This window comes from Notothenia rossii (genome assembly GCF_949606895.1).
Source record: "Notothenia rossii genome assembly, chromosome: 8".
Lineage (NCBI taxonomy): Eukaryota > Metazoa > Chordata > Actinopteri > Perciformes > Nototheniidae > Notothenia > Notothenia rossii.
In genome coordinates this window covers 67,003,754-67,017,237 of record NC_136906.1, presented here as the reverse complement: position 1 = coordinate 67,017,237, position 13,484 = coordinate 67,003,754, and the positions used below count along the sequence as shown (strand labels likewise).

General features: G+C 47.3%; 2 protein-coding genes across 14 annotated transcripts in view; one reads left to right on the top strand and one right to left on the bottom strand.

Annotated features, from left to right (window-relative positions):
• LOC307015829 (angiopoietin-related protein 7) overlaps positions 1 to 3,322 on the bottom strand; it is a 72,880-nt gene extending 69,558 nt beyond the window's left edge. For 3 of the 11 annotated variants that reach the window (XM_079644723.1, XM_079644719.1, XM_079644724.1), the window contains exons 1-3: positions 3,177 to 3,278; positions 3,066 to 3,090; positions 2,750 to 2,797 (exon numbers count right to left, since the gene is read on the bottom strand). The gene's annotated coding sequence lies outside the window, so the exon portion shown is untranslated. Of the gene's footprint in view, positions 1 to 2,749; positions 2,798 to 3,065; positions 3,091 to 3,176 lie in introns of all 11 variants that reach the window. The other 8 variants (XM_079644716.1, XM_079644718.1, XM_079644720.1 and 5 more) reach the window with 7 other exon arrangements.
• kcnk2b (potassium channel, subfamily K, member 2b) overlaps positions 1 to 13,484 on the top strand; it is a 40,281-nt gene that overhangs the window by 12,079 nt on the left and 14,718 nt on the right. For all 3 annotated transcript variants that reach the window (XM_079644729.1, XM_079644727.1, XM_079644728.1), the window contains exon 3: positions 7,165 to 7,282. In XM_079644729.1, the coding sequence (XP_079500855.1) occupies positions 7,165 to 7,282 (118 nt within the window). The remainder of the gene's footprint in view (positions 1 to 7,164; positions 7,283 to 13,484) is intronic.

Sequence of the window (13,484 nt, the reverse complement as noted above, 5' to 3'; positions counted from 1 at the left end):
AGTAACGTTATTATGTCAGGTGTGCGTGACCTATGCTGCTGCGCGTTCATCATTTGCAAGGTGCTTACACAGCAGTCAGTGATGGACATCAGAAAATGGTTAAAACAACCAGCCCTAATCGCCAGCAGTAACACTGCATCTACTGCAGGTAATAACAGTTCAGATCATGGGGACATTACGTTACCCGCGGCCACTGTCGCGGACACTAACTCGCCGGCTTTGCCCGCTGTGGAGGAAACTTCTGTGTAGCAATGCAGTGGGAGTCACCGACTCATGAAGGAGACACAGGATGAGCAGGACTTCTGATGTCAAACACTGATATTTAATACAAGTACCGGCCCAGAGAAATTCACATAACAAGTCACAGCAGCCAAAGGTTCTGACTGCACGGGTGGGTTGCCATGTCAATTCTGATCGGCCTCTCATCTTGGTAGACCATTTAACTAGTTTACAGAGAGTCAAATCAACATATTGGGGATGGGCATTGATACCTGGAGACTGTCTCTGACCCCTGTGGTGCTTTGAAGCCAGCGTTCTCAGAGATAAGGAGCAGGGCTGATCGTAAATGTCAACACACAGGAAAGGGTTAAATTCTTGGAGTGAAGACAGAATTATTCCCTCACACCCGCCTCGCCAACGGAGGCGGAGCAGCCATCTTCGTTGCCCCATACGCCGCCACCCCTCGGTGGCCCGCAAGTGCCAGAGGACCTCGGCAAAACAGAACCTGCCCAGGTATATTTAAAAAGGTACCCAACTCGCCTGTACAAGGGTAAGGCGCTCATTTTGCGATTGGCTGGAATATTCATGTAAAAAAAGATGCCATCTTCTGCTATGCAGGTAGACATTTCGGTTCAAGTAAGTCAGATGCCTTCACCACAACTGGCTACAACAACTGGCGCCATGCTCTTATAGGCTACGTGATAAGGGACTGGGAATCAAGTAAAGAGCACATAGATCTCTTCCTTTTGCTCTCAAAATGCACCAGATTGATGATTTTAACTTCAATATTAAAAAAAAATCTTCCCAGGGGAGCATGCCCCCGGACCCCCCTAGAGGAGCTGAGGACCCTCCTAGAGGAGGTGAGGACCCCCTAGAGGGTGTTAGGTCCATTCCCCACTTATAAAAATAGCACTTTACCACTGCACCCTCTCTAATCTCAGATGCACCCCGAGTCATTTTTTTCTGGAACCGGGCCTGCACATATAAGTAGTGGAATAAACGCTGTAGTCCAGTAAAGTATTCTGCTATGATTTATTGGCATCAGTTGTTCTGTAGCTGTGTCTGTGGTTCCCCAAAGGACTTTCAGATTTTCTCTTCCATTTATCTCAGTAATGATTCTTTATCTTGAGAAGCCACTTGGGTTGAGACATCTATCTGTTTCACTGCAGTGAACAGATAGAGTATGTTTGAAAAAAACTGCTGCGATCAGATTAATCTAGCATTCATAGAATTAGACAGTTATTGCTAAGCCTCACAACCTGTCAGCTGTTAAACTTCACATTCTAGCGCAGTGAGATGCAGTTTACAATAATAATGGGGGGTAGACTTGCTCAAAAGGAAACTTTGAAACATTATGTCTTTAACTTTTGACAGAGGTAGATAAGATCAGGCTGTACATTTGTGATGACCACTGATTCGGACAGATATTATCAATTTTAGCTAGCTAGCTAAGCTACCATTGGCATCTCCAGGATAAAGGGTTTCAGCTGAACCGTTTAAAACAAGTACCATGTAAAAGGGGTAAAACAGGATATTTAGAAGAGGATAATAGTAAATGTACCAGATATAAATAGTTTTCACTAACATTAGGATATAATGGGGTTTTAAAGTACTTACTTTTAAGGCTAACCACTCTTTTTCGCCAAACATATTGCTATTTCTGATAATGCTGTTGCAGGAGTGTTTCCTCAAAATCAATAAAGAGCAGGACAGAGCTGCTTACTTTACGATAAGTCTTCTATAGCTTCCAAAATTGGCTTGCTCACTGTGCCATGCCATTATTCCAAAAGCCAAATAGTCTATTTGACAAATGTATGTCCAATTGGATGAAAAGTCCGAAAGCCCCTTATCCCAAACAAAAACACCAGAGCAATGTGTCTTCGGTTCGGTGCAATGGTGTCGTTGTTTGTTTGGTGTGGGTAATGGACTGTTGGAAAAATGGGCTTTCAGTCCAATCGGAATTTCTTTTGAATTATGGGCCATTTAAGCAATTTCCCTCATGTTGGAAAACACTACACAGTGGCTGTTCTGGTTGATTGGAAGCCGGCTGTTGTTTTTTAAAATAACCTGTCAATCCATGTGTAAAAGAAGTTAAAGGTCCCATTTCTTGGCCATTTCTACTGATCATAATTCCATTGTTGAGGTCTACTAGAATAGATTTACATTGTTCATTGTTCCAAAATCACATTGGTTTTCTCATACAGCATCTCTCTATGTGTATTCACGCTCTGTCCTACACGCCTTGTTGGAGCTCCTGCCCCCCCCCCTGCCTATGAGCCCACTGTGCTCTGATTGGTCAGCTCGCCCACTCTGTTCTGATGAATCCACCACCGTTACAGCTGGACATCAGTGTTTATGTGTTACAATGGTGTTTGTTAGCAACCAGAAAATGACACCAGTAATGACAAACAGATGAGAATGCTGCGTGGGGTATGTTGTTGGCGGGACGTTGCAGGGCTCGCGGGGCTCGCGGGGCTCGCTGCTCCGCCCCTGTGGGGCTTGAGGAGAGGACAGTGTGAGGTGGACTTACTGGTGTTGTTTCCTGGTTGCTCCGTGGGTTCTGAGCTCCGACGTCAACCTGCCCCGGAAGAAAAAAATGGAAAAAGAAAAATCTACAACGAGGCGTTCTGGGGGAGCATAGACACGTATTTTCTGTGTTAGAGTTTTACTCACTACAGGGTGTACTTTCAGGGTTTATGACTTTGCAGACCGTTTACATGCAGAAAAAGCTACATAACACACAAGGGGGTGGGTAATAACCAGAAAAGCATATGATGGGACCTTTAAGGATAGACCCTTTGATAGCCACAGCCAAACAGGGTAAAAAAATTACACTGCACACTTACCTTTAGTAGTTTTGCTTCAGTTCAGCTGCAGTAAAACATCCCAATTACTAACACCACACATTTGATTTAGATGGTGAACTCTTCATTTGCTTGTAATCTGACATTACTTACAGTAGTGTATTTTCAAACATTTTAGCACAGCTAACAGAAGTATTTGTTTGTATTAATTACTTTCTTTGTCTTTGAGTTACCGTGGCCGTTGGGGAAGGTTACTTCCTGGTTCAGCAAAAGGCGTGGCTGAGCGCTGAGGAGCGAGGACTCATAAATACTGCAAGCAGCCGATTGGGACGGATTGGGACAAACAACCTGCTTCCATGTCAAAGGGGGATTTGGGTTTTGTCAGTGTCCTTTTTGTATTCTACCCCACGGTTTCAACTTGGTTTGGCCAAGCATTGTAGCAGTTTGTTGAGTTAAAGGTGGGGTAGGTAAGTTTCAGAAACCGGCTCGAGATACACTTTTTGTTATATTTCATGGAATGCTCTTAACATCCCGATAGCAATGAATATCTTAAGTGCTTTGACAAAAAATCCATGAAAAAATGTTATCTGTGGAACCCGTAATACTGTAAAAACTACAACCAATCCGTTTAGCCAGCCCGGCTAAACGGATTGGATTGCCGCCCTGTCTGTCAGCCTTCCATCTCGTGCACGTACTGTATCTCGTGCCGTCATTGGGCGTGCATTGCAGCAGTACTTCACTAGGCTTGTTTGAGAAGCGTTGCGGCTCGCCTCGAAAGTAGACAAGAATAGCCGATCGCAGCCGGGGGAGGTCTCAAAAAACTCGCCTGAAGTCGGACAGCTCCGAGTCGGCTTCTGCTTCTTCTTCGCCTTCTTCTTCTCTCGGTTTTTGGCGGATTGCAAACAACTTTAAGGTGCATACCGCCACCTCCGGAATCGGCTTGACTCGGTTTGCATTCATAAAGAATGCACACATGTGTTTAATCGTTAATGTCAGATATGTACTAAGTAAATACATTTTGTCCTGCTCAAGATTAGATTCAACTTTATTGTTATGCACATATTACAGGTACTGAGACAACGAAATGCAGTTTAGCTTCCAACCAGGAGTGCAACAAGCAGTAAAGTGAAAAGTAATTTACACAATCTACAGAATGAAATATAGAATGAATTGAATGATGAATAAACAGTGAGGGGTATGAATACACTAGATACACACAGCAGCCTGTGAGCAGGATGAACAGTGTGTATGAATATGTTAAGATATATAAAGTATGAAAATGGTAAGCAATGCAAGTATAGTATAAAATATATGGATATTCATTTCATGATGATAAACATTGTGGAACAATGATGAAAAATGTTAATGGAAGGGGCGACGTAAAACTGACACAAAACAACAACAAACTTTTACTGAACCAATTGGAGAGCTTCATCAGCAGCACGTGGTAAAACCCACCAATGAGCGCTCAGCTCGAGATACCAGCGAGTCGTTTCCCATCAAGCATTTCGCTTCCGCATCCCGTGGAGAGGAACTGCGCCGCCTCGCCGCGCCTCGCTCTCAAGGCTGCGGGCGTCTTTGTCCGGCGAGATTTCAACGTCTCATGTGAGCGAGCCTCCAGAGCAAGTCGGACAAAAATGACTAACCATCATGCAACGCACTAGCAATACGTTGATCGCAACTGCGCAGGTCTACGCAGGTCTCGCTTGGCTCAAACAAGCCTATGACTCGCCAGCAACAGGCGGCCAATTTCACCAAGGAAGGGGCGGATTCCTTTTGGCTGTGTACTTTCACATTTTAGTGCACTCGAGCCGGTTTCTGAAACTTACCTACCCCACCTTTAACACCTGTTAAGTTGATGTCATGTTTATTTTCTGTTGACCTGTATTATAGGCCTAGTTATTAGAGATTCTTGGTTTATAACGTTTTCTTTGGGTTTTCTTTTGGATAAATAAAAACCCAGTTTATTTAAACAACTCCTCTGTCCTGTTTCCGGCTTACTGCTTGTCCTTGACAGACCCCTTGGCTCAAGAAGTCATTCTCAGTTACTGCTATAGGTAATGTAGTGAGCCAGACTATTTATATTATCGCAACAGACTGTTATAAAGTCTCTGTTAACACTCCAGTGTATCTGTATGGCAGCATATCTTTTAGTGTGTGGCTCTTCGCTGCTCCTCACGTCTATCTTTAGGTGATGGTGGGTGTGAAAAGTGGTGCAGTGGTGTGTTTCCCTTCCAGCTTTTGGCTTCACTCCCCTCTTGTCTCCTGTCATGCGAGTGCAACACTGAGTGGGGAAACACTCTGCTGACCTGCTTCCTGTACAGCTGGCTGGCTGGTGTCTAAACAGCTCGTCACACTCTGTTGTGACACTTTTAAAACCTTGTGTCTCCCACATACACACACTTAGTCAACCAATCACCTGGACAAGACTGATAAACCCAACACTGACCCAGATATCCCATCATAGCAACGGTCACAAAGCTTCTCAAAATCACACCATCAGTCATCTCATGATGTTAAAATGCTCAATCTAGACCAGGGGCCGGCAACCCCTGGCACGCGTGCCAGCCTTGGCACGCGGCACCGTAACCAGTGGCACACTAGGAATAAGTGGAATAAGTGTGCAAAAATATTTAAATTGTATTTTCGGATCCTGAAAGAGACCGCCGCCAGAGCGCGTCTCCCCGTTACCTGCAGAAGGAAGCCATGCACGCAACGCAGCCCCGCTCTCTTTATCTCCAGGTAACATTCTGCCGCTTTCCTCTGTGGTGCAGTGCTGACCGTTTCACCACGGAGGAAAGCACTTCACTAATTGCAGTACCCATAAGGAGCTGTACAAATGCCGCAGTTTTTGCGTGGCTGTGTATTTAGTTGAAAGCCCAGTGGCGATCTGCTCGTCTCTCATCGACATAATATGCTACAAAGGGGCGGACTGGCCATCTGTGTGTTGAACTTTCCTGTCGGCTCCCAGACCATAGTCGAGGAGGGCAGAAGCAACAAGCTTCAGGTTCAATAACCCACTTTAGAGAGGGGCGAGCTCTTCTTGGGAGGCCGTTGCATTTATTTAGCTGTTCTTCTGTTTCACAAAATACATCACAGACCTCTGTTTTTCTGCTTCCTCGCTTCACTTCCAGAAACATATACACGTTCTCTCCATAGGTTCTCTCACTGTCGCTCTACCATCCACAAACACACATGCACAAGCCACACCCCTCTCTCTCTCTCTCTTAAAGGGACAGCGATCTCATCTCACTCTGCATGACCCTAATATCATAGCATGTGTGCTCTGGAGAATCACAGAACGGACGATCGTCCTTATTATTATGCCGTTTAAACCAATTATTTAAATGTGTTTGTTAAGTTCGGCATCATGTGAGTTGCGCTGACAGGTCCACACACACTGCTTCCCCGCAGCGAGGCTCCCCCGCTCTCCTGCTGATAGTTGACGAGCGTCAAGCTCCTCAACCCCCCCCCCCCCCCCGTTGATAATTCTCGGTCGTTGGCACGCTGATAACAGATATTTTTTTAAATGGCACTTCATATCAAAAAGGTTGCCGACCCCTGATCTAGACCCTGCAGCCTGAGTGCTGGATTTCCATTTTCTGAACATGTTCCATGCAACCACGCTGGGTTAGATCATGAATTTAAATGACAGAATGATAGTGACAAGATTTGTGAACTGATTAAATTACATTCAGTATTTTTTGTGCATGTGTTAAAAGGATAATTAAATGACTTTGTAGAAAAATAGACTGACTATGCACGTGTGCTGCAGTAATTGTACATTTTGGGAAATCATTTTAAAGTAATGGTTGGAATAAAACATATGTTCAAAGCACCAAATCTTAAAGACCCTCATTTTAATCCGTCCATAGCAATATAACTGTTGCATGCTTTGCTTCAAATGTGCAGCTATTTTGATTTTTATTATGCTTTTTTTTTTTATTTGACAGATGATCTTATTGTTTCTCACAACTCTTAATTGGCTTTGGTTGGATGTTTATCTTGGCTGTCATCTCCATTCCCCGAGAAAATTGATGCACACCAGTTATTTTCTAATCAGCCTACCTCGCAGCACACTCCCACTGGGAGAAAGTGCATTACGTACTAACTTTTGTTTCCTTTTATCTTTCCACTCCAGCAAGTGGTTTCAGCAGTCCGGGCAGGTGTGAACCCCACAGGAAATGCCTTTAATCAGACGAGCCTCTGGGACATCAGTTCTTCCTTTTTCTTTGCTGGGACTGTTATCACCACTATCGGTAAGAGAAGTAGTTTTTTACTCTTTGACAACTAATTTCCTTTTTTTAAGGCTTTTGAAAATACATTACACTTTTTACATGCAATGCTTTTCCAATGCATATAAATGTTAAGATGTTTGCTTTTTAGGCATCGTCAATGTATCATTACCTCCTGCACAAAGCCTTCAGAGGCATAAAGATGTTGATGACCATTTTAGCTTGAAACTACATACAAACGCAAAATAACACTTGCCAACCAAAAAACTGCATCAGCTCCTTTACCAGACGGTGGCCTGGGTGTAAGAAATGTGAAATCTGTGTATACACTTGGATAATTCTCAATAATAAATCAATTCAGGCCTCATTCACAACTCTCCAACTTTATTTCAAAACAAAATGTTAGTGCCTGTCTGTTGGTGAAAATGTGGGCTTTCAGTTGACTGGTTTTAGAAGGAGAACTTTAGCCTTAAGAGCTAAAGTTTATCGGAGACTATAGAGGAATACACTTTTGTTGTGCCTGTGCTCATTTGCAATTGGTTACTGTAATGTAAAATGTAGAAGCTGTCAACTGTAGCAGCCTGTAGCACATACTCTGTCACCTCCAGCTGTAAGAGCTTACTAATCAGGAACACACACACACACACACACACACACACACACACACACACACACACACACACACACACACACACACACACACACACACACACACACACACACACACACACACACACACACACACACACACACACACACACACACACACACACACACACACTTAGCCTGACAGCTCACCTGGTTCTTCCTAGCAGACCTTGACAGATCAGTGCATCTGTTCAGTGGGGTGTTGAACTCCATTTCTGTTAGAGCTCATCCTTGAGTTGGAATACATGTTTTTGCTTGTTTTTTCTGATTATGGCCTTCAAGTGCCTGCAAAGTGCAAACCTTAATTAATATTTTGGCATTACATTTCTTAACTTGAACGTGGCACCTTAGGCACCAGCCTTACGCTTGTACCTCTGCGCACCGAAGTTGCAAAATAGTTTTGGCCATGTACAGCTACAACACACACACACACACACACACACACACACACACACACACACACACACACACACACACACACACACACACACACACACACACACACACACACACACACACACACACACACACACACAGTGTTATCTGGCTCATTGAAGCAGAACCTAACATATGAGAGTGTCTGTTTGATGGGCTCTTGAGTCTCCAGGATGCTGTCAAAGCTCGTACTTCAGTCAGAAAAAGGAACAAGCTTTGCAATAACTTGATTCTGCCCAATACTTGGAAAAGATAAGCACTCAAGTGTGGGATTAAAGGTGTAAAGTTAAAGCTTCACTAAGTGTTCTTTTATTCTGAGAATGTCGACTTTCAGTTTTTTCACTGAGGCGCTGCAGTGATTTTAGTCGATTTTGCTCTATGCTAAAGACAGATTTACTGATGTTTGAATTGAAGATTGAAGTGCTGTTTTCTCATGAAATGGGCATTTCACGGTAGTGTGATTGCTGCAGCAGAGAAAAAGGAGAGCTTGGTAGCTTTATATTTGTGTTAAAAGCATAATTTGTTATGTTTTTTTTATTCAAACATCTGGAAAAGGTTGCAAGATGAAGGTACATAAGAGACTACCTTTTTTTACTGGTGCTTGGTGGGCATCTCCTATGATGTGTGTAGGTGTAAACAGCCATAACTGCTGTGCTCACTGTTCAGCATCATTTAGCTTAATTGGTACAAAATGTTCTGCGGTCGTAGCTGCACATAGAAGCTTTTTAATGGCTTTGTCAATAACCGGCCTATTCAGAAGAAATCTAGTAAAGTGCAGAAAGGGAAAACATATTAGAGTTTGCATCCCCTCTCAGCTTTCTTTTACTCTTCTGACTTTGAGTGGATGAGCAATCATTTATATCCACATGGCACAGGCAAACTCTCCTGAGAATGAAAGAGGTGTAGCCACGATTGATCTCACAGCATTTCTTCCCCATGGGATGCCTTCTCTTCGACTATATTATTCTTGCTGAAATTCATATTTTCTATAGTGCATGGATCAACCTGCACATGAAGGAAAAATGCATAAATATTCTTTTTGAAAAACATTCCCCCGCTGTTCTATTTCGTATATGGCTTCGCCATAGAGTCGGAGCAGGGGGCTGGTTTGGCGGCCGAGCATGCGGTCCCCTTCTCCGTCGCCACAGGACGGCGCCCTACGTTGAGCTCCCCCAGAGAGTATGTCGCCCGCCAGGCCGACAGGGTGCACCAGTGTGCCTTTCAGGCGGCGGCTAATATCATCGCGCTGCTCTCCAACTCGGTGGTGACACTGGTAGAGCGGTCCACCAGCGAGGCAGAGGAAATCAGCAAGGCGGCCAGCACGGCGCTCACTCTGTGCGCGTCCGTCGCTGTCTCCCAGGTGAGGATTTCAGCGTGGGTGACACAGATCCAGCGCCACCTGCACCAGCGTCTGTTACGGAGACGGCCAGAAAAGTGCTATTGGATGCTCCAATCAGTCCGTACGGGCTGTTGGGACCCCAGTTCCACCCCATGGTGGAGTCCATGAAGACGGCCGCGGAACAGGCGGACGGCATTCGCCAGCATGTCGGCTGGCTCCAGCCTGCTGAGCGCCTACAGCGGCATCAACGCCCGCAGCAGCCGCGGCGTCCACGCCGGCCACAGGAGGCAGCAAGCGGAGAGACGCCCACAGCAACAGCCTCGGCGTCAGACTCGCCCTTCGGCGGCTGCAGAGGCTCCGTCCCACGTCTCCGCTCCCCCGCCACCCCAGAGACAGGGTCTCCCGGGGGCGAGTCAAAGGGGAGTGAGGCTCCCCCGCTCCTGGTCTGCTCCGCGAGAGCCTCCGAGGAAGCAGGGCTGCTAATTAAGCCGGCTGCCACTAATCTGCTGATTAAGTAGACAGCAGGGCTCCCTGCAGAAGTCTGCTGGTTTTAACCTATCGGTTAATAACCTGCAAGCTCGCGGCATTCCTCCGTCCGACATATGGCTCCTACACACGGTCATAATAATCCATGAGCGCCGTTATAAAGCCACATGTGGACAGCACTGCACACACCTCCACTCATCCCCTGAGCGTGTACACGCCTCATGATGACAGCCGGAGTGAAACGCACCGTGTGGAGGCTTCCTCGCAGCCCTTTCGCCTCACCGGCAGCGGCGGCGAGGGCAATGGCGTGGCTCGTCACCATGACGACCAATCATAATTGGTCATAATAAACCCATGAGCACCGTTATATAACGCCTCATGTGGGCAGCAATGCACACACCTCCATCCATCCCCTGAGCGTGTATGCGCCTCATGATGAGAGTCGGAGTGAGACGCAGCGTGAGGCCCCCGCGCAGCCCTTTCGGTCCAAGCACACCTTGGGTTGCCTCACGGGCAGCGGCGGCAGGGGCTCTGGCATGGCGTGATTCGTCACCATGACGACCAAAAACACATCTCGAGCACGTGCTCCCGCTCTCAGAGTTTTTCTCAGAGTGGCAGCGCGTGTGTCTGATGGACAGATGGATGAGCAGGCTGATCAGCAGAGGATAAATCCTGCAGTTTGCCTCTCCCCCCCCCCCCCCCCCCCCACAGTTCAATGGGATACAGGAAACACTCCTGTTATCCCAGAAGCTATGTCTTGCGCTCCAATCCGAGCTGCTGGAATTCCTGTTGAAAGAGGATATTTCCAGGGTTCATCAAAGGGAGGAAAATCAGGGGTTTTCACTCCCGTTATCTTTCTAATCCCGAAAAAGACTGGGGGAATGAGACATCCTGGATCTGTCAGTATTCCACATGCTGACGATCAAACAGGTGCTGGAATGTTTTCACCAGGACGACTGGTTCACTTCCACCTGAAGGATGCATACTTCCACGTACCCATCATCCCAAAACACAGGAAATTCCTGCATTTTCTCATTTCAGGGAATATCAGACCAGACAATCGTCTGCCGTTCGGATATTTCCTGGCTCCTCGCATTTTTGTGTAGAGAAGCCTGGAGCCACTACACAGAGGTGGGATGAGAGTGTGGTTTTCCTCTGGACGACCTGCTATTTGCTGGCTCGCCCCAGGGAGGAAGTCGCTTTACAGACGGTACATCTCGTATCGCATCTGTCAAAGCCTGGGTTTCATAATAAATTGGAAGAAGAGCTGTCCTCTTCCCTCTCAGACAATCGTTTATCTGGGAGTGGAGTTAAACTCAGCCAGCATGAGAGCGCGGCTCTCGCGGCAGCGAGGGGAAGAACTGACAGCTCTCCTCCGGCGTGTCACAACCCACACAGCCCTCTCCGTGACGCAGCTGCTCAGCGTTGGCGTCAGCTGGTCACGTGATGATCCCCCTGAGTCTCTTCCAACAGGGGGAAACTCCAGAGGTGGTTCATTCGCTGCAGAAGCCTGCTGTTTTTAACCTATTGGTTTATAAACTGCAGAACTCGCGGCATTCCTCTGTCCCAGATATGCCTCCTACACACGGTCATAATAATAACCACCGTTATAACGCCTCGTGTGGACAGCATGCACACACCTCTCATCCCCTGGGCGTGTACGCGCCTCAGGATGAGAGACGGAGTGAAATGTAGCGTGTGGAAACTCCCTCGCAGCCCTTTTGCCTCACGGGCAGCGGCGGTGATGGCGTGGCTCGTCACCATGACGACCATTACGGCACATCACAGAGAAGCCTCTCCCCCCCAGCAGTTACATGGGATACAAGAAACACTCCTGTCATCCCAGGAACAGTGTCTTGCGCGGTTTTTACTCCGCTATTTTTCTAAATCTCGGAAAAGAACAGGGGAGTCGCCCCGTTACTGTACAATCAATGTGTTGATTCGCACAGACAACAGGCCACGGCTATGGAAGCAGCCTACCTCAATCGCCAGGGAGGAGTACGATCTGCGCAGCTTCTGAACGCAGCCAGGCGGCTGCTGTTCTGGGCGCGCACACACACACGTTGCTCACATCAGAGCAATGTATATTCCCGGCGAATTGAACAGAGGGGCTCGCAGAGCGCAGCAGGCGTGTTATGCGAGGAGTACGGAGACTCAGACCTGTGTCACGCACACTGGCGCCTCAGTGGGATTTGGCTTTGGTGTTACGCGCACTAAGCAAAGCCCCATTTCAACCTTTAGACCAGGTTCCCCTTAAACTGTTGTCAGCCAAAGTAGTATTACTTTTGGCTCTATCAGCGAAAAGGGTGAGTGATTTGTCTGCTCTCTCTGTGGCTCCGTCATGCCTCCGGATCCAAGGAGATGGCAGTTCAGCTGTTTTACGCCCTAACCCGGCTTTTATGCCAAAGGTCATCACAAGCTCTTTTAGAGTCGAGAGTGATCACCTTGGATGGCTTCTTTCCCCCTCCTCACAGGTCGGAGGAAGAAGCCGTGTCTCATCTCCTCTGTCCTGTACGCGCGCTGTCCTGCTAGTGGCGCGCACGGCTGCCTTGCGCCATTCTCAGCGCCTGTTTGTGCATTATAGAGAGCGCTCGATCGGGCAGCCTCTGTCTGCACAACGGCTGTCACACTGGCTGTGTGAGGCTGTGTCACAGGCATATGTCTCGTCATGGGGTGGATCCCCCGGAGACCATCAATGCGCACTCCACCAGAGGAATGTCCTCCTCCACGGCTTTGCACGGAGGAATGTCAGTGGAAGACATTTGCACTGCTGCATCTTGGTCTTCCCCCTGTTCATTTATTCAATTGTATTTGAGGGATGTCTCCCATTCCTCTCTGACACACCCTGTACGGACTGTCTTGTCAGAGTGAGTGACGTCAGGGATCCAGCTGTGCGCCTCTCTCCTGCCTCTCGGCACGCGGAGAGCGGCCCTTTTTCCCTCTTATGAGAGGAATGTTTCCTTTTTTTCCTCTGACACATTTTTGGTACGGAGTGTCTTGTCAGAGTGAGTGACGTCAGGGATCCAGCTGGGCGCTCTCCTACCTGTCTGACACGCAGAGAGCTGCTGTTCCCCTTCTATGATCGCTGCACAAGGTGGGACCTTCGTCTCCACTTTCTCACAGTGGCCGGTATGTATTGTTCCCAGCCTTCACCCCGTCGGGAAGATAGGCATGTTTTGCTATGTTCCAGGGACGGTGATGCATCATTACGGATGGCACAACAGGCATGGGGTGTTATTGAGCAGGTGTGTCTGTGCTTCTAGTGCCGGGCGGACCCAGTGGGGCGCAGACTACATCATGCTTTGCCCTTAACCCAAT